The following is a 26762-nucleotide window of genomic DNA, read 5'->3' as shown; positions in this document are numbered from 1 at the left end:
GGGGCTCTGTCAGGATCTTGTTGCACTTCCTGTCCCTGGACTTTTATTTTGTGGCCCCTTCTCCTTACTTCCTGTCCCTGGTTCTGTTCACCCAGCTTTACCGTCGTTGTCCCTCATTGTTTGCACCTGTCCCACCCTCTATTTAAGTTCAGTCTTCCCTTCACTCCCCTGCCAGATCCTCGTCATTGTTAATGTGGTCTCTGCCATCGTGGTTACTGTCTTCCTCGTTGCCGTTATTATCCTCACCAACCCCACAGTAGACTCTGGACTTTTGGTAAAGCCTGAAACTTATGCTTCTCGAACTCTCGGGAAATCTGGACTCCAGCATCTTGGACTTTGGTATTCTGGACTCTGTGTTTCCTGTGTGGTTTTGGTCTGAGGTTTGTCTTTTGGTTAATTCAGTATTTTTGGTCTAGTCCCTAGTTTTCTCCGCTTGTGTTATCCTGGTTTTTTCATGTTTAGGTTTGCTTGTGTGCTCTTCAGTTTGCTAGTGCTTTATGTTGAGTTTGTTTGTGACTGCCTCCCCATAGTCCTTGTGTTTATGTGCTTTAGTGGTTTAACGTTTATCTGTGCCTTATTTATTCAGTAGCCTCTGTTAGTTCTTTCATTTCCTAGTCTAACTTATTCCCTGACCCTTAGCTGTGTTTATTCTGGTCATTCTGTTCCCCTCTTGTTTTCAAGTTAACTCCTTTCGTGTGCTGGTCCTGTTCACCATTTACATCTGTCAATAAAATCCCCTTATTTGCAATCCCTTTCACGGTCTCTTTACTTGGTCCCTCCCTTAACCTAAAACCCTGACAAAGTTGCTCCCGGTGGGTCAGGTGAGCACCTTGCATGGCAGCCACCACCATCGTTGTGTGTGTGTGTGAATGGGAATCAACATTGTAAAGATCATTTACCATTTAAATCAAACGACAGTCCGAGGCTGGACTTGAAACCTTTGGGTGTTCTGGTTTTGCAAGCTTCTATCAGTTGGACTGTTCAAATGCTCAGTCTGTTCCATCTCCATGTTTAGGTCATTTAGTGTCTTTTCTGTAAGAAGATAAAGTGGAAACTGATTGAGGAAACCTGGCTCCAAACACTAGTCACATTCGTACAGCGTTGACTTGAGATGGATCTGATAAATAGGAGGATTTGCAGCTGTTTACAGTTTTTAAAAGACATGTAAGGACTTACATCAGAAAAGTGTTTTCTGTGTAACAGGCTGCATCAGTGAAGGAATTAATGAAGTCATAACACAGTAGCGTGGATGGAAAGATACTGATCAATGATGATGACATGAAGATTAGAAGTAAATTAAAAATAATATACTGTAAGGCTGTATAATGTAATGAGTGGGTGACTGGTCTCGTTCTAATGTGGTAAATAAACAGTGGCAGAACATTAACTCAGATTCCCTAACTGTCCGCCCGACTTCCCCAAGAAACAACTGTTTCCTGCCTTGACATTTGATGTTTGATGACATTGACTGTTCACATACATATCCAGAATTTATGATTCATGTGTTACACTGCTGTGTATTACACCACACAGTTTAATGTGAAAAAGTGACTTACCTGCATATTTGTTACATAATGCTCCCACCAAGACAAGAGCAATGAGACCAACACCCACTCCAGCACCTACTTTCAAACCGTTGTTGATACCTGCAGAAAAAAGTTCAACTACTGAGTTTATCATTTTCAGCATTTTACAACTTCTCTATTTTGCTGTTTATTTAATATGCTACTTGAGGGATTTTGTGCTAAATTATTATCACAGCTGCGTGATTTTCGCTAAGCAGTCCAACATTTACTACCATGGGTTCTCAATTCCAAAACAGCAGTCGTAAACGTAAAGCATGTGTAGCAGTTAAGGAGTTACTTACCGACTTCTGGCAATCTCCTGACCTGTGACGTAGATCCAGCTGGGAGAAGACTCTCCAGGTCCATTGGTTGTGGTTGGAGATGTGGTTGCAGGTTTTTCTGAGGAAAGAATCGAACTGTTCAGGTGAACATGTGGATGAAAGAAGTGTTGAGATCAAAGTGAAGCTCCTGACCTGTGACGTAGGTCCAGCTGGGTGGAGACTCTCCATGACTGCTGATGTGACACTTGTAGAGGCCTTCATCAGACTTGGTAACATGGTGGATGGTCATGTGACCTGTAGGCTCAGTCCTGATGAGGGAGCCATCTTTATAGAAATCAGCTGGGAGCTTGGAGGGAGGCCTCTTTGTTTGACAGTGCAGAGAGACATCATGTCCCTCCATCACAGGGAGGACAGGACTCTGCAGGATCACTGCTCCACCTCAACATAGAGACAAACTACAGCATTTCATCCAGTTACACACAGCTTCATCATTAGTGTCATTTCACATTATTACACATAACTTAATTTATGGACATCTAAGGCTTGATTTCTTTTCATGTGTGGGTTGTTACCAAAATCTGGTGAACATTTTATGTCAATAACCTTTAGAAATATATTCGGTGCAATGTCCGCATTACTGCTGATACTGCACCAATCTGCCTGTCAATCTCACAGTCCATTTTACCCTCACTCGTGCACAAGACCCCTCAGAGACCTCCACCTGCTATATAGATGAACATTCTTCCATGTCTTCAGACTCTGCCTCCTCTACAGAGGGCATGTTGGCCAGGTTCAGGAGCTTCTCAAAGTGTTTCTTCCACCAGCTGATGACATCTTCCCTTCGGGTCAGCTGTTCTGCTCCCCCTGCTGAGTGCAGCCTGGGCCAAACCCCGCTTTTTCTTTTTGAGTTGTGCAATTGGTTGTTTTTTTATTTTTATTTTTTTGGAACTTCCTTGAGGCCAAAAGTCCTTCTCAATGGCCTCTCTGATGTCTTCCCACACCCCCATTACAGATTTTGGGTTTACCAGGTCCATCTGGCATCCTTCCCACCACCTGATCTAACGTGCCACCAGGTGGTGATCAGTCACACGTAATCCTGACAACATGAAGGGCTACTGAAAAATGTCCTATTTCTGAGGTCTGAAATTTCAAATTTCTGAAGGCGACAATTCTCAGAGTGTATTTTATCGTGTTTGGTTTGAATAATGACATGTAGGGGAATTGTTACCTGTCTGCAGAGTCTGAACAGGTGTAGTGTGGAGTAGCTCCGTCCCCTGTGTCTGCACAGTGCAGAGTGGATGCAGACGAGGAACGAGGAGCAGAAAAAAGTTCGGTTTTCGTTGGTGGGAAAGTGACTTTGTGGTTTTTGGCTGTGAAATACTTGGCCAAAATGTGGTCTCGCTTCTCATACCGTGGAGACACAAGGTGGTGGATGTGCTGGGACTCTTCTCGGTCAGTGAATTGTTCAGTAGAAGTATTTGGAAGCAAATTCATAACAGCTAACGGCTAATGGTTAATGGCTAACGCCGTTAAGTTAGCGCTACTGTTTTAAAGTTGTGAGGCTTCAGAGAAGTTCTGTGTTTTGCTCCTTTGAGGAAGAGAGAAACTTATTCATGTTTCTGGAATTTTTTTTTTCTTTCTCTAGTGTAAATTAATTATACTGTAAAGAAATGCGCTGTGTTTAATTTTGTTCTTAATGCGGCAGGTAGACGCCAGGACTCAGGTAGAGGTGGTGTCAAGAGACGAGCAGCAAACTGATTAAGAGACAAATGTGACGCAGGTGTGAGAAGCTGGCTGCTGCTCATTCTGCTGTGACTGTTGAGATGTTTCTGTTTGTGGTTTTAGTAAGTTACATTTTATACTTTTGTGTTTTGTATTTTAATGTATTGTAACGGTCTGGCTAGTGGGTTAGTTTGGGGGCTGGCACAGTGAGCCCCGGGGAATTATGGGTAATAGGCATGTTAGTAGTTGCCATGACTGTGGCAGTTCAAGGTAATGCCTTTTGGACTGTGCAATGCCCCCGCCACCTTTGAATGGTTGACGGAGCAGGTTCTCAAGGACATTCCACGGTGCCGCTGCGTGGTCTACCTGGACGACCTGCTGGTGCACGCCAAGGGCTTCGAGGACACCATCAGCAACCTCGCAGGAGTCTTCACGGCCATACGTCAGGCTAGACTGCGGCTCAACCCAGCAAAATGCCACTTGCTGACCAGAGAGACTCAGTTCCTGGGGCAAGTGGTCAGCGAGCGTGGGGTGACCACGGACCAGGCAAAGGAGGCCGCAATTAAGGAGTGGCCCCAGCCAACCACCACGAGCGAGCTGATGAGTTTCCTTGGCCTAGCTTCCTACTACAGGAGGTTTGTGAAAGACTTTGCCACCATCGCCAGTCCCCTCCACCGAGTGACTGAGAAGGGCCGGCGGTTCGAGTGGTTGGAGGCCTGTTCGGTGGCTTTCCAGCGGTTGAAGACAGCCCTCTCAGAGGCTCCTGTCCTGGCGTACCCCGACCCCCAGCAGCCGTTCATTGTGGATACAGATGCCAGTGGAGTGGGGATCGGAGCTGTACTCTCCCAAGGAGGAGAGACAGGAGAAAGAGTGGTTGCCTACTACAGCTGCAGTCTGAGTCGGCCTGAACGCAACTACTGTGTCACTAGGTGAGAACTGTTGGCGGTGGTCCTGGCTGTACGACACTTCAAACCGTATCTTCTTGGCACCAGGTTCACCTTGAGAACCAACCACGCCTCTCTGAGAGGGCGTCAGCATTGCCATGCTGTCGCCCTCTCCCGATGCCCCTGTCTTTCATACGAGTGTCGCTACTGTCGTCGCCATGAAGAACGAGAGCTGGGGCCATCAGCAGCTGCGGCACAGCCAGGCGTCACCGCCGGGGAGGGGGAGCCATTCAGCAGAGGGCAGCTGCGGCAGCACCAAGAGACTGATCCGGTGCTGGCTGAGGTTCAGAGCTGGCTGGAAACTCGACAACGACCGGAATGGCCGGCCATTTCAGCAAATGGGCCAGAGATCAAGATAGTTCACTCGCAGTGGGGCAGCCTGGAGCTCTGCGATGGTATCCTCTACCGGCGGTGGTGGGCGCCAAGTGGGGGGGTTGACCGCCTGCAGCTCCTGGTCCCCGGCGCTCTTCGGTCGGAGGTACTCCGGTGGGTCCATGGGTTGGCCGGGGCTGGCCATTTCGTGAACTCCAAGACGGTGCGCCGTCTGTGACAGCGTTTCTACTGGCCAGGCTGCCGCCAGGACGCCGAGCTTCACGTCCACTGCTGTGACGACTGCACAGCGCAAAAAGGACCCACCCAGCGCTCTTGAGGGCCGCTTCAGCAGTACCTGGTTGGGGCGCCCATGGAGAGGGTCGGCATCGATATCCTGGGCCCTTTTCCCACTAGTGAGGCTGGCAACCGCTACATCCTGGTTGCAAGGGACTATTTCACAAAGTGGCCCGAGGCGGATGCAGTGCCGGACCAGACTGCCACCACAGCGGCTCAGCGCCTGGTAGAGGACATGTTCTCTCGGTTCGGGGTCCCGGACGAACTGCACAGTTACCAGGGGCAGAACTTTGAGAGCCGGCTGTTTGCTGAGGTCTGCCAGCGGCTTGGGGTGAAGAAGACCCGTACCACGCCATTCCACCTTCAGAGCGATGGACTGGTGGAGCGGTTTAATAGCACCCTGTGGGCCTACCAGACTGCTGTCCAGGAGTCCAGCCAATGTACCCCAACCGCATTGATGTTCGGGCGGGGGACTCCAGTGGACTTGGTTTTCAGGCCACCCCCGGAGCCTGAAATTGTTGGGGGCCCAGAGTTGGATTATCTCAGGCGGCTCAAGGAGCGCCTTAGTGTGGTTCATCAGCTGGCTCGAGAAGGGGACGCTGGGGTCCGACAAAAGCGGGCGTACGATGGACAGTGCCATGGACACCCTTTTTCTGTACTGCCCGTTGAGGAAGCTGGGGCTCTCACCAAAACTCACCAACCACTGGCAGGGGCCCGGAGAAATCTTGGACCGGATCTCTGAGGTGGTGTATTGGGTCCGCATGCCAGGGCGAGGTCGGAGGGTAGTGCTGCATAGAGATCGGCTGGCACCATACCGTCCTCGGTCTCCTACTCCGGTGAATGAACAGGAGGACAGTCTTTTGTCTGCCACTCCCCGTGCCAGCATGGACAATGATGGACTCGGGACTGAGTCTGGCACGGCAAGTGGGCCGCTACAAAGACCGGCGCGTGTTCGACTCCGGCCGGGACAGTTAAGAGACTTTGTTGTGGGGCTTTGGAGTGACTGAGGGTTGTGGGGACACTGAACCCTCTTGGGGGGGGGGGGGGGGGATGCTGTCTGGCTAGTGGGTTAGTGTGGGGGCTGGCACAGTGAGCCCCGGGGAATTATGGGTAATAGGCATGTTAGTAGTTCTATGTGTTTAAAGTGTTTAATGTGCATGATTTGTGTTAAGATTAGTGTTAGTAGGTGTGTTCAGACATTCTGGTTTTGTTATATGTGATGTATGTGTTGGCCGTGAGGGAAAGTGCTGTGTATCGGAGCCTTCACGGTGACCGGCCACTGTTGGTGTTTTCAAAAATAAAGTTCAGCTATCTCTGTTGTGAGAGGTAGCTGTAAAAAGGCAATAATTGTCCTATCATTGTTTCCTATAAAGCAGCTTGAGACACTTGGAGTCGTGTGGTGTATGGGGCACAAGTGCTCTTCCTGCCATTTAGACAAGTTGCTCTCGCATTAGCCTGCTAGCATCCATGCTAGCCGATTAGCTAGTTAGCTAAGTCAGTGAGGGTTAGCTTCCGCTTCGCCGCCTCCCACAGTTGCTCCCATAAGCCGTTGGGGCTCTACAGTATGTAGTCGAAGCAGGTGCTTAAATGTCCTGAGGTATTGTTTTTTAATATTTGTAGTGGGTCTGTCATAACTTTTAGAGGTTAACGAGTGGAACAGTCTTATCACCTGGTTTAAGGTCTGGTGTTTGATTTTATATAAAAATATAAAATGTGTTTATTTCCTTACACATATTGTAACAGTGCTTTGCTTGTTTGCAGGCAGAGCACTGACTGTCATTTATTTTAGTATTGTTGTACATTGTGGTTTTAGTTTGTTAGGTTGTTTTGGATTTGGTTGACTTTTAATCCTTCTCTTGTTTCAGCCATGGGTGGAGGCCATCCTCTAAGCATCAACGGTTCTACTGTGGAGAGGGTGAGCAGCACCAAGTTCCTGGGTGTGCACATCACAGAGGACCTCTCATGGACCGACAACACTGCAGCACTGGCCAAGAAATCACAGCAGCGTCTCTACTTCCTCCGCAAACTGAGAAGAGCCAGATCTCTGCCCCCCATCATGTGCACCTTCTACAGAGGCACCATCGAGAGCATCCTGACGAGCTGCATCACTGTGTGGTATGGGGCCTGCAACGCCTCCTACCGGAAAATTCTACAACGCATAGCGAGAGCAGCTGAGAAGATCATTGGTGTCTGTCTCCCCTCCCTGCTGGACATTTATGGAACCTGTCTCACCCGCAAAGCCCTCTGCATTGCGGGTGATCACACTCACCCGTCACACAGCTTCTTCAGCCTGCTGCCATCAGGGAGGAGACTGCGGAACCTACAGGCCAGGACCAGCAGGTTGAAGGACAGCTTCATCCATCAGGCTGTCAGGAAGCTGAACTCGCTCCGGAACTTGCCCCCCTTCCCTCTTCTGCCTCAGGCACAGAACTATAACCCCCTACTACCTCACATGTAAACTTAATTTAAAGAACTGCTCTTGAGCCCTCTGCACTCTGCCACTTTTACCAGTCTGAATAAGCCATGTTTTTTGCACTAATTCTGTTACTTGCACTGATGTACACTTTACTGGTTTGCACTCCATCTGCCATGTGCCTTGCGCTGCTTTTACTTTTACTTTATTGTACTTTGTATTGTACTTTTATTAGTATACTCACCAATGCCCTTATTGTATAGTTGAATTGTATAGTGTATTTTATATTTTTATATTTATGTGATCTAGATCTTAGGCTCCACTGTTAGAACTACCTGTTAGCACCATGGATCCGAGAGAAATGCAATTTCAGTTCCCTGTATGTATGTATGTACTGTACATGTGGAAGAACTGACAATAAACCTTGACTTGACTTGAGTTTCACATTTTATTCAGTACATTTTAAATTTGAGTTCTGTGTCCAGCAGGTGGCAGAAGATGCTGCTCGTCTGCACAGGACACAGCAGAAGAGCAGGTTCAGGCTTTGCTTGGTCTGTATTAACACTTCTTGCACATACTTGCAGTATCACTGTGGAGCCAAGTTGCTACTTGTCACATTTTTCTACGAGCTGCGAAGTTGCTGTTCTGACCTCAAGTGAGTGAAAGTTCATCAAAGGTCACTGGGCTGCAATCGCTAATGTGATGTTGATTATTTCCTTTCATTAGTTTCTTTGTGAGACAGTTGGTTCTAACTTGTCTCTCTGGTGAAACAGTGTTCACTGAAACATGACTAATGTTTGACAGGTTTCGGTGCAGAAATGCTGCAAAGGAAGAATAGATGTTGTGGTTTGGAGCTCGCCAACGATTCACCTCACAAACTGACCATGTGCCACTGCTGCTGTATTTCTGTATTTGATGGTTTATTTTTGTGATGAGTTGATTCTTTAATTCCAGAAACAGAACTTTACACCAGCACCTGAGGCATAAATATATTTAAATAAATGACTCTGCTGAAATGGTTACTCCACTTTTTTTAAATAACCTAATGTCCTTATTCATTTTTGAGACGTGTTTTTACCCACAGTAATGAAGCTGTTTGGTAAAAATCAGAGATATCAAGCCCCTTAGTCCTAAAATGTATCATATATAACATTATCTGACTGATGTGAGTTTCATCATGCAAGGTGGGGGTGACACTTTATATTACACCTACAAGCTGGTGTGAATATTTTGTGCGTTAGAAGAAGTACAGGAAGCTGCTGTTACAAAGCTAAGACATGTGCATTTGGGGGTCAGCATGTGAGATTGTACTTTTTAGATGTTATTGTACATAATTACAAAGTACAAATAGAGTAACTGCTCTTTAATAACAGTTACAATGTGATATGAAATAAAACCAAACTACTGTACATGTGGTTCCATGTTGATTAAATGAAACAACATACTAAACATGTAGCTTGTACTTGAGTGAGTTAGTATTTTACTGACTGACTGTTTAGTATTTTAAACATATCCTGTAAAACTAAACTACTTTATAGTTACAGCTATAAAGACACGTTCTTCTTCTAAATCTTCCAGCAACAACCACAATGTAGAACAGCAAACTATATTAGAATAAATAATAATTACAATTAATTCATTTGTTAGAAACACTTTATTCCTGCCTGAATTGTGTAATGAAAAATGATTAGTATCAATAATAAACAATTTTACACATGCAGTTATTAAATGAGTAGTAAACAGGTATTAAAAGTAAAAATTAAATAAAAAATAGTTATAAAATTGCAGTTTATTTATAGATGTTCAGACCAATACTCCCATTGCTGCAGCTCATCTACAAACCAACAACAGCCTGAGGGTTAATAAAAGTACAGGAAATAAAAAAATTAACACAAAATGCCGGAAAGTTCTTGATCAAATTGGTTTAGAAGAGTTATTAGAGATTTAAAATGGAATAATGATATAAAATTATGAGAACAAACAACCAAACATGTAAATAGTTTGAAAGAATATATGTGACTGGTGGGAGGAGCTGTGTGAACCAGTAGCAGGCAGCAGGTCTGTGTCAGTGATCAGACTAAAGGTGTGAAGGTGTCGATGTTGACCTCACTGAAGAGTAGACAACATCTGCTTCTAGAGACAACTCTGAACACACACACACACACACACACACACACACACACACACACACACACACACACACACACACACACACACACACACACACACACACACACACACACACACACACACACACACACACACACACACACACACACACACACACACACACAGAACCCAACAGAAAGTGTTTGTGAGACCAACAAACAGCCCAACAGTGTCAGACTAACGTCTCTTTCTGCTTTGTAGAACATGCAGTGTGTCGTATTATCTGTTGCCTAAATCAAGACAGTTTTGATAAAAGTGCTGCTAAAAACATAAATGGTGCAATAAGTACATTTTATTATGGGACCATTTAATAAGTGCTGGTACCTCTTCTCCTCTTTGGTCTGATGACTATTTGTCCATAACGGACGTCTTCTGTTCTCACTGTTGAGTAAAGTGCAGCTGAATCAGTCTCTGTAAAATAAGATACAGATCACATTACTTTAAGTACTACAGCTGATACCAGTACTGTTAGTTCATTTACTGCTCTGCTACATTAGGATTCATTTTCTTATAGAGATTCGATAAGTTCAAGTTTTCTTTTTTAACACCTCTGATGTGCATGACAGTCTATAATTAAACTGGAGAGCTGCACGACATTTTGTGACAAGCATTTGACACATTTAACCACATTACAAACAAACTCAATGCAAAGTGTCATCAGCTGAAGCAGAACATGCAGTGAGAAACCAAACCAGCTTCAGGTCAGAGCTCACTTCAAGCAGCAGGAGGAAGTGAAAAACTAAACAACTATAATGTTAAAGTTTGAGATTTGAGGTGCAGAAAGCACAAAGCCTTGGATCTGTCTTTGTCCAAAACCAACTAAAAACACATCAGTGAGCCCTATTTGTACTGGATCACATGTTCCTGTATCACCATGAACACACACCCTTGTTCTATTCACTCAGTTCCACATTCACAGTCCTGCTGATTGATCGGCTGCTGAAAATAGTTTTGTGGAAACTCTCAACTTCCTCCTGTTTGATACAATCTGCAGTAGCTGTGTTAGGAAATTGCTGACAGAAAAAATAAATAAAAAATTAAAGAAGCTTCACTAACACATCACAAAACAAACAAAAAAACTTTACCTTTGCTTTGTCTGCTGGACTTTTGTTGGTGATGTTTATGACGCCGTATTTTGATGTCACTGTATGTGATGTCATCTGTGATGGTCTCTGCTCCGACTGTCATTTCATCAGCTGCAATGAAGCAAAGTATAATTTACTAACATTGTTATCAGACACTTAATTTATGAAAGTCAAATGGCATTTTGACCCTTTGGGGATGTTTAGAAGCCCCCTGGCTGCTGTGTTGGAGGTCTCTCTAGAAAATGAGAGGGTCTCTGAGACAGAGGCTCTGACTACACTTGAACACACTTTTGCCTTCTAAGCCTTCTACAAATCTATGAATAATAATATTTTTACTAAGACTAACCATGTAGTTCTGGGCCTAAACCTCACAAAGTTGACTTTATCCCTCAATGTAATAATAATGTAGAGTTCATGATGACACAGAGGGTCCAGTGTAGCAGCCACCAGAGAAACCTCTTCTATAGAGACACTGTTTGATCCTATTGAAAAGAACTCTGACAGCTATAATGGGTTTGTTATTTCAGCAGATTCCTGCTGCCTTAGAAGAGCTATTTCAAGACTACTATGCTGCTATGGGTTGAATGAGAGGCTGATTATGAGCATTTAGGTTCTGACTTGATGGATGTTAAGATGCAGTTGGAGGGAGAAGGGCATCTGTTTGAGGGGGAGACTGACAAGACGATCAGTGTAACATCAATAGAAGAAGTAGCCATTGTACCAGACCACTGTGGTACCTGTCTCCACAAGAGCAGGAGAAGATGGAATCAATAGTCAATTGGAGCTTTTGATTTAATCAAGAGAAATAGAATTTCCACTCTAAAACAAAACTAAATGTAAAATCAGGATTTTTGTGTATCACCTTTCTGTTTTCTCTGAACATGTTGTCTCACCAGTAGAACCAGTAATGTCAGTAGAATCAGACCACAAACAGGTGCTACACAATACGACACATAGAGAAGGTTCAATTTTGTTGATGAAGTGGAAGTAACGTTGGATGCTGTGGTGGAGGAGTTTTCTAAAATGGACCAAAAGAAAAATAAAATCTAATTGGCAAATATTTCATTTTCACTTATGACCAGATAATGCAGAAACTTGCTGAGCTCAATACAGAAAACTCCAGAGAGTCAGTTGATTTTTCTCTTGCTCACCTGTGACGTAGATCCAGCTGGGTGGAGATGTGGTTGTAGGTTTTTCTGTAGAGAGAATCCAACTGTTCAGGTGAACATGTGGATGAAATAAGTGTTGAAATCAAAGTGAAGCTCCTGACCTGTGACGTAGATCCAGCTGGGTGGAGACTCTCCATGACTGCTGATGTGACACTTGTAGAGGCCTTCATCAGACTTGGTAACATGGTGGATGGTCATGTGACCTGTAGGCTCAGTCCTGATGAGGGAGCCATCTTTATAGAAATCAGCTGAATGATTGGAGGGAGGCCTCTTTGTTTGACAGTGCAGAGAGACATCATGTCCCTCCATCACAGGGAGGACAGGACTCTGCAGGCTCACTGCTCCACCTCAACACAGAGACAAACTACAGCATTTCATCCATTTCCACACAGCTTCATCAACACTAACTCCACAGTCTGATCTTACCAGTGACATTGATGTAAACGCTGTTACTGGTTGATCCCTCTCTGGACTCACACCAGTAAACTCCACTGTCCAATTCGACAACGTTGCTGATTTTACAGAAAAACCTATTTGATTTTCCCCAACCACCTCCACACTGTAGCATGGTGTCTATAGTTGTGTTCCTCCTCACTGTCCAATTAGCAGAGCTGTTGATGTCCTCACAGGTCAGATTAAAGGACTGATCCTCAAAGAACTGAGCACTGTTGGGACTCACAGTCAGATGAACTGTGAGAGTTTCAGTGCATTTGAGGAAAAATGGTAGAAAGTAACAATAATCAGACCAACAACAATGTCATACAGTAGTATTAGCAGTATAAATAAAGTATTTGGTCTTAAGTGTCCACTGAGTAACAGTCCATGAAGATACTTTCTTTAGTTTTCATTAACTTATAAAGAGGAAGTTTAGCAGTGTTTCAGATTCAAGTTACTTTAAAAAACAACATGTTTTCATTATGTGTATTGACTCCATTCATTTTAACTAGTTCATTAAAAGTTAGCATCTGTTCTACATGTGCAGAGTGAACTTAAGCTGCATCTTTACTCTTTTTGTTTACAATAATACCCAAGTGTCTTCATGGACTCTTGGTTTATAGCCAATATTTAACAATCCAAAGCCAATTTCTTTTTGAACTATTGTTCCCTTAGAAATCACATCACTACACTTTGCTCTCACTTGCAGAATATTGTCCATATAGGCCCAGAGAAACCAGTAAGAGTTCAGAGTAAACATACTTTGAAATATTAGGATGTGTGTAATTCACATATTATTCGTCATGTGTAAAATCAGCAGTTTGACCATTTAACAGCTGATGAATATTGGATTACAAATGTACCAACCTTGGTTTGTTGAGCCCCACAGCAGTGAAGTCACAACTACACAAACACAAAGAGAAAAGACAGTCGGCTAATTTGGAGATTTGCATGTAGAGTATTTACTTACAGTAACATTTCATTAAATATGGATGTTACACATTAAAATTAAATCTGGTTCTTACTTTCGAACACCTTTATTTCAAAAGGTTACTGATCCAAATAATAGAAGTACTCGTTCAGATACGTTACGATACACAGTTGCTGATATGGATATTTATATTTCTGTGTTTTTATTTTTACAAATGATACATTTATACTTATTATATTTAATCTATACTGCATATAAATTCTATTTGTTTAAATATTGTCATGATGCTGCTCTGGATAATTTTATTTTAAATCTCATTTCATGTTTGATACCATAACCTTTTCTGTCATGTTGTGCTGTATCTCATCACCACTACTTTTATGAAGTTCAGCATAGATTTAACAAATACAGACTGTACTTACAGAGTAGCAGCTGGATACATCGTTGGTCCATTGTACAACTTGATGAGACGTCTGCACTTAGTTTGGTAACAGCTGCTTTACCCGCTTCCTTCCTTTTAGTCGGCAAGAAGTTGATGTGATGTCTCCGGCAGAAGACAGTAAAGAACCACCCCAGACATACTGACATCACTACTTATATAAACCAATCAGGTAAAACAATATGACCAGCTGTGCAGTCTGATACAGTGGCTCTGCCATGAGTTCTACTTTTACAAGCTTATGATTTCTCCGTTTTTAGGTTAAAACTGTCAGAAAGGTGATAATTATTGAGGTCAAAGTGGGTCGTGGAGTTCTACTGCAGTGCATGATAAGAAGAGGTGGTTCTAATGTTTTAACGCCACATTCATTTTAAATAGTTTGGCCAGAACATAGTTTAAGAATAACAATAAAAACAAAAGCATACGTGTCTAAAATAAACTAAAACAACTGACAGTTCACTATTATTCAATATTAATTAATTACGAGTGAAACAAGATGGAATAGAAGCATTAATGGCATCATTCATTCTGTACAAAATGTTTGTCTTGTGTTCCAAATTAAAATGGAAACACAGAAAACATTGTTTCCATATTGTCTGACAGAGTTGCAGTTTGTGTGCGTGTTATTTCAATGAATCCACAATTTTACTGCTTTACCACAGAGAATGTGTTGGTTCACCTGCTCAGAGGAAGTTCTACATTTACACACAATTTAAAGCACAAGAAAAACTCTGACTGCTCTCAGAAACGTTATATGAAGAGTTGATAAATGAGGCCCCTGAACTGAACCAAACCACCCATGGAACTGTTTCCTGTGTCAACCAGCAGGTGGCAGAACTAGAAAATAACAGTTCTATGTGAGTTCAGTTGATAGCAGCTGTCTTCATCTGTTTCCTGCACATACAGGACAAATTTGTTGGTACAAACCATGTTTTTCTAAAATAACATTAAACTCATTAAATCCATAAAGTATAATTATTTTTATCAAAGAAATCAAACTCTGACTTTGCTTTTGATTTTTAATTGAAAAACAACCACAGTACAGGGTCAGAGGCCTGGACCGGACAGCTGTGCCAAATGAAAGAACATCTGTCTGCACCTAACTGGATAGAAAAACAAGGTCCAGCCTCTTACCACTAAACAATTTCTCAAAAGGACGTCAAAACTAGTGCCCACACAAAAGCACATGGCCAAGATGGCAGCAAACAAAAGAAAGCCTCCAGACCAGGCCTGCAACTTTTCCAACTGTCTTCAAACAGTGGTGGCCCTGAACACACATCTGTCCTCTTCACAAAGCCAGAGCCCCTCACACACAGTCTCTCAACCTTTTATAGACTCTGGATGCTGATTGGCTCCCATCAATACAAACGAGCCAAAATGGTGGAATCCTGCTAAAGTACACTGCCCCCTATGTCCCTGACACGAAACAATGATCACATTACAATAAATAGGATTGTTACAAAAGTTACTAATAAAGCAGAAATTGTTTGCGTCTCACTCAAAAACCTTTAGAACTGACTGTCTCTGCACTGCTGCCATGTTTAGTGTGTCTGGGTCACAGGACAATTTGCCAGCATCTCTACACATTCAGTTATGAAAAACACACAAATCTCTTGTTTCACACTGATGAAAACAAACTGTTTGGGAGATTTGATCATCAACATAAACACATTTAAAATCACCAAATACAGTGAGGCTCCTGTTCATGTTCAGTTGTGGGAAAGTTTAATTCAGAAAATGTCAAGAATAGAAGCAGGTTTTCACAAGGAATCATTCAGGAGACAGACAAGTTCTTCTTTGCTTTACACTCAATATAGAAGCTGCTTTAATTAATATACTCATATCAATTTTTAGCATATTTGTAGCCATTCTAATGATGAAAGGAATATGTAATATGTATTTTGCATTGAATCAAACCCACTTTTGCACCATGTACGTCCAAAGTCATTCAGATGAAGACTGTGATTCTAAAGTTAGTGTCTTTTCTTCATGTGCTTCCTCATTTGAACTAAAACATTCAGAAACATCCATAGATACTGTGTTTTAATAGTGTAGTGTTTTAAATTACTGATTAATAAGTGCACTTAGTAAGTCACATATAATTATAATAAGACTGATTCTGATCTTAGAAACTTCTGCTAAAGTAACGACTAATTGAGTTTACAGGTATTTGTACAGTGTTTATGTATCACATGCTACATTGGCTGTAAGAGATCTGAGACATTTTACAGCTACATCTGTCATTCACCTGCACTTTCAGCAGGTTAGTATGAATTCTGCTCTGTGGATCTTTTTCTAAAGATCAGAAAAGCAACAACACCAACAGCAACAAGAATCACACCAACAACTGACAAACCCACTGCCAGTCCAACATGTCCTCTGTTGTTTCCATCTGATTCTGTTTCATCACCTGTGAGAAGAGAATGAGATGTGAGGTGTGAGGTGTCAGGTAGGTGATGAATCCATTTCCTCTTCAAACTCCTGTCAGACATTATCTACTGCACTTTGATCCCATCACTCATAGCAGCTGTTTGCTACAAAGTCTCATCAGCAACATCTTTAGAAAACACAAACATCTGATCTGTGATGGTTCACTCTCACATCAACAACCAGGAAGCAGCTTCACCTCTGATCCACACACACACACACACACACACACACACACACACACACACACACACACACACACACACACACACACACACACACTCACTCACTCACTCACTCACCTGGTTGATGAACTGTCAAAGTGACTCTGTTGATGAGTTTAGAACACTTATGTCTCCAACATAACATTCATATGTTCCTGAATCATTGATGTTGATGTTCTTCAGAATCACTGATGCGTCTCTGTTCTTTATGTTTGGATCTTTAAGCTCAACCCGATCTTGAAAGGATTTATGCTGTAACTGTTTATCCAACTCATTATCTCTAATGAAGTAGACATAATACTCTGACTTCAGGTCAGGTTTTTTCCACTTTAAAACTGTAAACTCTTCTGTCCCCTGACACTGAAGAGTGACATTATCTCCAGGTTTCCCTTCAACATTTAGATCTGGACAAAAACAGGAAAAAAATTCAGAGATAAGCAGGAAGCAAGATCAGTCAAACACTTGTTTATGAAATATTGAGAGCAGTTAATATTCAAACAGACTAAACACTGAAACATACTGTATTTAAACCAAAGCTCTCTCCACATAAAACTACATTTAAACAGCAGACATGACATTTACAAAGGATCTGGGATTGATTTGTTCTATTCACATGCCGACATGTAATGTTATGTGTCAAACATGTAAACAACTTCAAATGTCCTGTAAAAACGTGAATCCTGAGTTGTGCATACACACATTGGTTTGATGAGATGCGTAAAGTTTACAAAGAATTGATAATACATGATTTGTTCTGGCTCAGTCTTAAACATAAAGTCACATTTGACATTGTAGCAACTCTCTATCTTGAAATCTATTTTCTATGTACTTTGATAGCAATATTTTACTTCCTTTATTTATTATATCTGAGTGAGTTTGCTGAGCGTGCAGAGTTTGGTAGCTCGTTCCACCATCGTGGGATCATTGCACTGAAGAGTGTTGCTTGGTGTCTTCTGTGTGGTGCTGGGACCACCAGATGTCGTTCGTTGGCAGACTGCAGCGGACGGGAAGGATTGTAGACCTGAGTGAGTGAGTTGAGAAGCGGGAGGTGTCGAGTTAACCACCCTGTGACCAAGAGACAGAGCTTTGAACCTGATGCGAGCAGCTACAGGAAGCCATTGTAGAGATCTGAAGAGTGGGGTGACATGGGTCTGATTAAAAATGAGGGGAGTTGCTGTGTTTTGGATCATCTGCAAGGGTTTGATTGTGGATACCAGTAACCCCATCAACAAAGCGTTGCAGTAATCAAGACGAGATGTGACCAGCGCCTGTACAATGAGTTGGGTTGTATATTCCGTGATGTAGGGTCTGATCTTCCTGATGTTGTAGAGAGCAAATCTGCTGCTCTAGAGACTGAGGAGATGTGGAACTTGAAGCTCAGTTGGTCATTGATGATGACCCCCAGATTTCAGGCCGACTTAGTGGGGACAATCACTGTAGATCCAATGTTGATGCTGATGTTGTGTTGTGTTGAAGGTCTGGCTGGGAAGACAAGGACTTCAGTCGTGGAGAGGTTGAGTTGAAGATGTCTCTCTCTCATCCAGGCTGAGACGTCTGAGAGACAGGCAGAAATGCGTGATGAGACAGTGGAGTCGTCCCATGGAAAGGACAGGAAGAGCTGTGTGTCATCGGCAAAGCAGTATATTCAGAAAAACGAAGAAGACCAAGAAATGAACCCTGCACCACACCGGTAGAGAGGCTATGAGAGTTAGAAACATGCCCCTGCCAGGATACCTTGAAGGTTCATCCCGTTAGGTGAGAACAAAGCCAGGCTAGAGCTGATGCAGAGATGCCTAAGTCAGAGAGTGTGAACAAGAGGATCTGACGGTTCACAGTGTCAAAGATCAAGAAGGATTAAGACAGAAGATTGACCTGTGGCTTTTGCAGCTCGAAGAGATTCCACAACAGCCAGCAGTGCTGTTTCTCTGGAGTGACCCCTCTTGAAGCCAGACTGGTTGATATCAAGTAAGTTTTTCTCGGAAAGAAAGTCTGAGAGTTGATAGAAGACTGCTCGTTCCAGGGTCTTGGCCAGAAATGGAACAAGGGAGACAGGTCGGTAGTTCTCCACAATGGAGGGATCAAGGGAAGGCTTCTTGAGCAGTGGGGTAATCTGGGCCTGCTTGAACGAGGTTGGAAAAGTCCCGTTGTGAGAGATGTGTTGATGATTCATGTAATAGCTGGCATTAGTGCGGGTGCAACTACTTTAAGGAAAGTGGAGGGATCGGATCCAGAGAGCAGGTGGTCGCATGGTTAGAGAGGAGGAGGGGGGATACGTTGTGCTCTGTCAGAGTTGAAAGTGAAGAAAACAATGTAGTGTTGGAAGAAGTTAGCAGGATTCTATAATCTGGAGGAGAGAACTGTGAGCTGATGGCTGCCACCTTATTAGTAAAGAAGCGGACAAAGTTGTCTGCAGTGAGAGAGGTGGATGGAGGAGGTGGAGGTGGGTAGATGAGTGAGTTGAAAAATGGAGAACAGCTTTCTGGTGACCGAGGTGTTGCTGAGTTTCTCCTGGTAGTATTCAGTCTTTACCCTGGTGAAACTGTGAGAAAAAGATCCAAGCAGATCCTGATACTCAGCAAGAGCAGATGGAGTCTTGAAATTGCGCCACTTCCTCTCAGCACTGTTGAGCGTGATCCAGATCCAGTCGGTGACCCATATTTCATTAACACTGCTTTAAGGGTTTTCCGTAAGAACATCTACTAATAATTCTTGCAGCTCTCTGCTGTAAAATCTAAATTTGATTACTGAGTTTTACAAGCATCAATTGTGTATGTTATTATACAGAAGTAGACACTGACTCATTTTATGTCTTTACACTAAATGTCTTAAAATTTTGAATTTGCCACTGGGAAGGAAGTAAAAGAGGAGAGAAGCTTCTTTATGGTAGAAGATAAACAGGACTCAACATTAACACTTTCCCACTTGCCCAGCGGAAGTAAACTCTGTTCAGGAAATTTGAAAGCATCATGCAGTGGCACGATTGAGCAAGTATGATGATATTCTGATGATATTCTGCAGTTTCCCAAACATTCATTTATTGGTGTAAAGGGGAAAGTGCTACGTAAATTACTATTTTTATTATGTTTATATGAGAACAGTTTCTCCACAGACCCATATACAGTACATCCAGAAAGTTTTCCCAGTGCTTCACTTTTTCCACATTGTTATGTTACAGACTTATTTTAAAATTGATTAAATTCATTATTTTCCTAAAATTTCTATAAACAATAAACCCTAATGACAACCTGAAAGAAGTTTGTTCTTTGCAAAATTAATAACAAATATTTACTTTTTTTTTTTTTTTTAATAAATTTGATTTGAATTAAGTTTGAAAGATTTCAAACAAACTTCTTTCACATTGTCATTATGGGGTATTGTTTGTAGAATTTTGAGGAAAATAATGAATTTGATCCATTTTGGAATAAAGCTGTAACATTAACAAATATGGAAAAAGTTAAGCACTGGGAAAACTTTCTGGAAGACCTTTAATTGCAAAGACAAATGACCAAAATGTGGGTTTTGCACAATATGTGACTTTTAATGTCAAGCCCTGGTATAATATGATTATACTTGTGGTGAGGGGCATTAGACCGTCTGTATGTAGGTCACTACTGAACGTGTCCCTGAGAGTCAGCAATGATCCCCAGTAAAACCCTTGTATGTGTTAGCATACTTGGCCAATGAAGCTAATTCTCTTCCTTTCTGTTTGTACCTGTCCACTCACGTCTTCCGCTTTCTGTTCGTTTCACGCAGGTTCAGAACGTTCATGCTTATATTAGGTGTTTCTCTGTGTCCAAATGTCCCTTTTCAGTCTAGACAAAGCAGTAGTTTCTTTACCATCAGTTCCATGTGTCAACGGCCTAAATTAGCTTCAATCTGATCAACCCACAGCAGATTTGTGTTTCCAGTATATGGTTTAAGCACTTACACAACCTACCTGCTGAGGCAGAATGGATCAGCCAACACGAGCAAAGAAGGCACACGAACAAAATCCACCTTAAAGTGACGTTAGACATGTTTAGTTTGACATTCGTTTTCGTCGTATGCTCCTGTCTTTTGTTTCTCTATCAACAGCGCTCAGACTACGCAACAAGATGGTGAACGTTAAACGTCCACAATGTTATTTTTACCTGGAAGTTGGTTTTACGGGAAAGCGACTAGAGACTATGATCTTTACCGGTAGGTTCCAACAGCTAATCGCTTGGATGGTAAGATTTGGAAAAGCCCAACTGTCGAACACTGCACGCGTTTGTTTTACGGTCAATCTTCTGCTGAGGTCAACTACTTTCCACCGACGTCACCAGTTCGTCATCGTTCTGCGACGGCAAGTTTTCCAGAGATCCGATCCATTAGCGATGGGAAGTTCTTTTGGCTCAGCTCCCAAAGAAGAGCCGGCTCTTAATTTAGGATTTTTTGTAGGTCTTCACAGGTCACACAGCACCACTTTGTCCTCTACTTGACACTCTTACTAGCTCCTCTGCCAGGTTTTCTGCAGTGTGTCTGTCTGTGAACTCAACGCAGTCCAGAAGACAAGATGTCATCTTGTAATTTTCAATGAAATGGCAAGTGACAGCCATGAAAGACAAGTTGTTCTTGAGGCCCAGCAGTCAGTTGTCAGGCAAACTGATGGAGCTTTTTTCACCCTTTCTTGCCATAATGCCCGTTCTGTGTCATATAGTTTAGGTAATGTTGTTTGGGACAATGTTCTTCTACTGGGTAGATTGTATGTGGATTTTAAAGTTGAAATAAAAATTTTAAAACCTCTGTCCTCCACAATGGAAAAGGGTTGGAAATGAGTAGCTATCATTTTAGCAACTCTTCATCAATGCTGTGCTGTTTGGATGGGGTCATCACTTTGGTTATACCTGCATGTGTGGGGAAGCCAGTAGATGCTGCTGCAGTTGCTGTTTTTTTGGGATGAGACACACCAGGATCTGTAGATGTGTGGCAGCTTGCCCTCTCTCCTCTAACTGCACTGTAGGATGGACAGTTCTCATATGTCTATGCAGGTTTGTGGTGGAACCGGCTCTTAAAGTAATTTTCATCTTGCAGTGAACACACTCTGCTTTGCTGTTTCCATTATCTTTAAACTGGAGCCAGATGCTGCTTCTCTTTCGGGTGTCACTCATAGTTTCAACTACGCCAACTCACACACTCTCCTCACCGTAGAACAACCAAACTCCACACAGAAAGGCCACGGTCGGTCAGGGACGCAAATTCACATCATCATCGAGGCGGAAGAATTAACCACATCACCATGCTGCCCCAATCCCTTTTAAATATTAAATAACATGTCACCTGATAGCTCCACAGGTGATCTCTGTGTGCTTCCTGTCACAACCCTCAAATGTGACGTTAATGTGCACTCTTAGGTCTTCACATCTGCGCAGACTACTTAATATAAAATATTTACATCCGAGTTATATGTGGCAAAAATTGATCCACCAAGTTGATGTCAAAGAACTAATGCTGACAGAGAAAGTTTTGACTTTAATGAACTGTAGCCTGTAATCATCAAAATGAAAGCAAAAAAGCCATTAACTTTACATGTAATGAATATAAACATTTTATCACTTTTAATACATCTACAGGACCAGTATAAACAGTAAAATGCACTTTTCATTTTGACAAATAATGATTAAATAAAATATGGTTTTGAAGTTCTGCAATAGTATGTTGGAGGGCAATTTGTATCTAAATAGAACAGGATTGTAAATGTAGGATGAAATAGGTTTTAAAGGACAGGGACCAGAATCCAAACCAAATCATAGGGAGAGGTGTACTGACATCACTACCATTGTATTAAATGTATGAATTATTATTTTTAAAAATAATGTCTGTGCCAATGGGGGTTTTCTCTGTGTGCACATTGTGTCTTGGAAGAATAGGTAAATTAAGTGTATGTATAAGTGTATAGATAACATCACTAATGACGTCACAAGTTAAACGTAAAAAAACGGCCTTTGAAGTTGCCTAACAGTTGTCAAGGTAAAGATGTTTGTTTTGGACAGTGTATAAATGAACTGGAAGAGCAACAAGGTAGTAGTGGAAAGTTGAGTGTGCGTAGCTGTGGAGGTACATGGTTACATACCGTGTTCTTTGTGATTATTTAGTAAAACTTGGACTTTTTTGGTCATCTCAGTATTTTTCTGTGGAACTACTTTGTTATCAGCTCAATTGTGGAATGTAGAATTGAATAAATGATCAGTGTTTGTCATACAATGATCTCTGGAGTGGTAATTGTTGGACCTCCGGACACGAGAAAGTCTGCCTCCACATTAGTGAGAAACCATCTCTACTTGGACTAAACATCTGGATTAACATTTGGTGAATAATGGAAGGTGAAGCTGATCCAGCCATAGTGGCAAAAACAGGCAAAGCCGACTCTTAAGGTCATGGATAGTGCTTTGCAAAGTTGGATAAATGCTAGAGGATCTGTGGAGTCAGCAGTTCAATATGACTTTCCTGAGGGTGGTCAAGAGGAGGAGCAGGAGATGTCTAAGGCTGATCGTTTGTTTTTGGTTAAGTTACACAATCTGCTAGAATGGTAACTGGACACTACTGCATTAATCTTCCATTAAAGGACATGGATGTTAAAATGCTAATCAATCGTGCCATGACAGTACATGTGGACAGAATGCTAAGGAAGGAAATGCAGCTACCACTGGAGGTCTCCATATATTGGACTGATAGTACATCAGTGCTAAAATACATTAGCTACAGTCATGGCCAAAAATATCGGCATCCTTTCAGAAAACACAACTCTTCTCTCAGAAAATTGTTCCAATTGCAAATGTCTTGGTTTTTATGTGCTTAATGTTTTTGTTTGGACTGGAACAACACAAAAAAAAAAAAAAAAACTGAGAAAATTCAAATTTGATCAAAATGCACACAGAACTCAAAATTATTGGCACCTTGTCAAAATTGTAAGAAATAATTGTTTTTCAAGTATGTGATGCTCCTGTAACTGCTCCTGTGGCAACAAACAGCTGTGGGCAACATAGTAATCACAGTTGCAGCCAGTTAAAAATGCAGAAGCACAGAGAAAAGAAAGAAGTGTAAACAGGTGTCTGTGGATTTGAGAGAAACAATTATTGAAAAACATGGACAATCTCAAGGCTACAAGTCCATCTCCAGAGATCTTAATGTTCCTGTGTCCACTGTGCACAATATCATCTGTCACAGCACCCGCTCTCCCATCCTCCACTGTCCCTGTCTGTTTTGTGTGTTTGTGTGTTTGTTTCCCCCCAGTGCACCTGGACTGCGGCGGCGGCTACACCTGCAGGCAATCATTCGCCCTAATGACAGCAGCTCATATACGAGTCTCCTTCACACCACAAGTCGCCAGATCGTCTCAGTAACATCCATGATACTCGAGTGCACCAGGCTCTTTAAAACCCACCAGTATAGTATTACTAACCTGCTCTCTTTGTCTCCCTGCCCCAGAACCTCCGGCCGCCCTGCTTCGTCCAGAACACCCCTTCGACTTCTCGTCTCCACAGCACCTAATCCCACGGTCACCGTTCGTCCTCCTCCCACGACTAGCCGCTCCATCGCTTCCCCCCTGCACCGTGTCTCAAGCTCCTTTGATCAGGCTCTCCTTCCCCGGACAATCTCCTCTTTGCTCTTCCTCTAGACCTCTAGGCCTCTTCACCTCTTTTCCACACTCACCGTTGCTCTGAACCGTTGACCCTAAGTACTTAAAGTCCTGCACCTTCTTCACCTCTGCTCCCTGTAACCTCACTGTTCCACCTGGGTCCCTCTCATTGACACACATGTATTCTGTCTTACTGCAGCTAAGCTTCATTCCTCTGTTTTCCAGAGCAGACCTCCACCTCTCTAGATTTTCCTCCACCTGCTCCCTGCTCTCACTAAAAATCACAATGTCATCTGCAAACATCATAGTCCATGGAGATTCCTGTCTAACCTCATCTGTCAGCCTGTCCATCACCAGAGCAAACAAGAAGGGGCTCAGAGCCGATCCTTGATGCAGACCCACCTCCACCTTGAACTCCTCTGTCACACCTACAGCACCTCACCACGGTCTTACAGCTCTCATACATGTCCTGCACCACTCTAACATACTTCTCTGCAGCTCCAGACGTCCTCATACAATACCACAGCTCTTCTCTCTGCACCCTGTCATACGCTTTCTCTAAATCTACGAAGACACAATGCAACTCCCTCTGACCTTCTCTGTACTTCTCCATCAGCATCCTCAAAGCGAATACTGCATCTGTTGTTCTCTTTCTAGGCATGAAACCATATTGCTGTTCACAAATGTTCACCTCTGCTCTTAGCCGAGCTGCCACTACTCTTTCCCACAACTTCATTGTGTGACTCATCAGCTTTATTCCTCTGTAGTTGCCACAGCTCTGCACATCTCCCTTGTTCTTAAAAATTGGTACCAGTACACTTTTCCTCCAGTCCTCAGAATCCTCTCACTCTCCAAGATTTTGTTAAACAAACTGCCTTTCCGCTCTTCATCCTCTTCAACGTCCTCCTCACTTCACTCTTACTAATCTTTGCTACTTCCTGCTCCACACCAGTCACCTCTTCTACTCTTCGTTCTCTTTCATTTTCCTCATTCATCAACTCTTCAAAGTTCTCTTTCCATCTTTCCATCACACTCCTGGCACCTGTCAATACATTTCCATCCTTATCTTTAATCACACTAACCTGCTGCACATCCTTCCCATCTCTATCTCTTTGTCTGGCCAACCTGTACAAATCCACCTCTCCCTCATTAGTGTCCAACCTAACATACAAGTCCTCATATGCTCTTTGTTTGGCCTTTGCCACCTCTACCTTCACCTTACGCTGCATCTCCCTGTACTCCTGTCTACTCTCTTCAGTCCTCTCAGTGTCCCACTTCTTCTTAGCTAACCTCTTTCTCTGTATACACTCCTGAACTTCCTCGTTCCACCACCAAGTCTCCTTGTCCACTTTCCTCTTTCCAGATGACACACCGAGTACCCTCCTACCTGTCTCCCTGATCAAATTAGCTGTAGTAGTCCAGTCATCTGGAAGCACCTCCAAACCACCCAGAGTCTGTCTCAGCTCCTCTCTGAAAACTAAACGACATTCTTCCTTTTTCAACTTCCACCACTTTGTCCTCTGCTCTGCCTTAGTCCTCCTTATCTTCCTCACCACCAGCATCATTTTACACACCACCATCCTGTGTTGTCTGGCTACACTCTCCCCTACCAATGCTTTACAGTCACTGATCTCTTTCAAGATGTAGTCTACCTGAGTGCTTCTCCCTCCGCTCTTGTACGTCACCCTATGTTCCTGCCTCTTCTGAAAGAAAGTGTTTACTACAGCCATTTCCATCCTCTTTGCAAAGTCAACCACCATCTGACCTTCTGCGTTCCTGTCCTGAACACCAAACCTGCCCATAACTGTCTCATCACCTCTGTTCCCTTCACCTACATGTCCATTGAAATCTGCACCAATGACAACTCTCTCACCTCTGGGGATGCTCTGCATCACTTCATCTAACTCACTCCAGAATTTCTCCTTCTCTTCTAACTCACATCCTACCTGTGGGGCATAACCACTCACAACATTGAACATCACCCCTTCAACTTCCATCTTCAGACTCATCAACCTGTCTGATACTCTTTTCACCTCTAGAACATTCCTCACAAAATCCTCTTTCAATATAACTCCAACTCCATTTCTCTTCCTATCTGACCCATGGTAAAACAACTTAAACCCTGCTCCTAAGCTTCTAGCCTTGCTACCTTTCCACCTGGTCTCCTGGACACACAGTATGTCCACCTTCCTTCTCTGCATCATGTCGATCAACTCTCTAGCCTTCCCTGTCATAGTACCAACATTCAAAGTCCCTACTGTCAGTCCTACATTCTTAGCTTTCCTCTTCTCTCTCTGCCTACGAACACATCTTCCTCCTCTTCTTCTTCGTCTTCGACCAACAGTAGTCCAATTTCCACAGGTGCCCTGTAGGTCAACAGCACCGGTGGCGGTCGTTGTTAACCCGGGCCCCGACCGATCCGGTATGGAAGTCTTTGTCACGATTCGCATGTTTGATTTGGCATGTGTTTTACGTCGAATGCCCTTCCTGCCACAACCCTCTGCATTTATACAGCAGTTCCTTTAATCCCAAATCCATGTTCCAGTCTCTGTAATAAAATGTTATGATCAATGGTATCAAATGCAGCACTAAGATCTAACAGAACAAGTATAGAGATGAGTCCATTATCATTATCATTACCAGTGCTGTTTCTGTACTATGATGAACTCTAAATCCTGACTGAAAGTCTTCATACAAATTATTGTATGAAGGTGATCACATAATTGTTTTGGAACTACTTTTTCAATTATTTTAG

The 26762-nt window shown here is 42.8% G+C and overlaps 2 protein-coding genes across 12 annotated transcripts in view; both read right to left on the bottom strand.

The window, feature by feature from the left end:
• Positions 1 to 26762, bottom strand: part of LOC137137844 (uncharacterized) — a 135922-nt gene that overhangs the window by 44181 nt on the left and 64979 nt on the right. The window lies entirely within an intron of this gene.
• On the bottom strand, positions 9171 to 20720 carry LOC137137846 (uncharacterized). 10 transcript variants are annotated; one of them, XM_067524609.1, is made up of 8 exons: positions 13743 to 13886; positions 13257 to 13292; positions 12056 to 12644; positions 11937 to 11981; positions 11648 to 11803; positions 10786 to 10896; positions 10025 to 10111; positions 9171 to 9676 (listed from the first exon to the last, which is right to left on the bottom strand). In XM_067524609.1, the coding sequence occupies exons 3-8, from the start codon at positions 12261 to 12263 to the stop codon at positions 9609 to 9611; spliced, it is 675 nt and encodes a 224-aa protein (XP_067380710.1). In that variant the 5' UTR covers positions 12264 to 12644; positions 13257 to 13292; positions 13743 to 13886; the 3' UTR covers positions 9171 to 9608. The 10 variants fall into 10 exon arrangements, 7 of the variants coding, with proteins under 7 accessions (XP_067380710.1, XP_067380712.1, XP_067380708.1 ...); XM_067524611.1 differs by having other exon boundaries at positions 12056 to 12619; XM_067524607.1 differs by having other exon boundaries at positions 13257 to 13883.

The sequence above is a fragment of the Channa argus genome, chromosome 12 (genome assembly GCF_033026475.1).
Source record: "Channa argus isolate prfri chromosome 12, Channa argus male v1.0, whole genome shotgun sequence".
Lineage (NCBI taxonomy): Eukaryota > Metazoa > Chordata > Actinopteri > Anabantiformes > Channidae > Channa > Channa argus.
The sequence above is the reverse complement of the archived record's forward strand: the minus strand, read 5'-3'. Positions and strand labels throughout refer to the sequence as shown.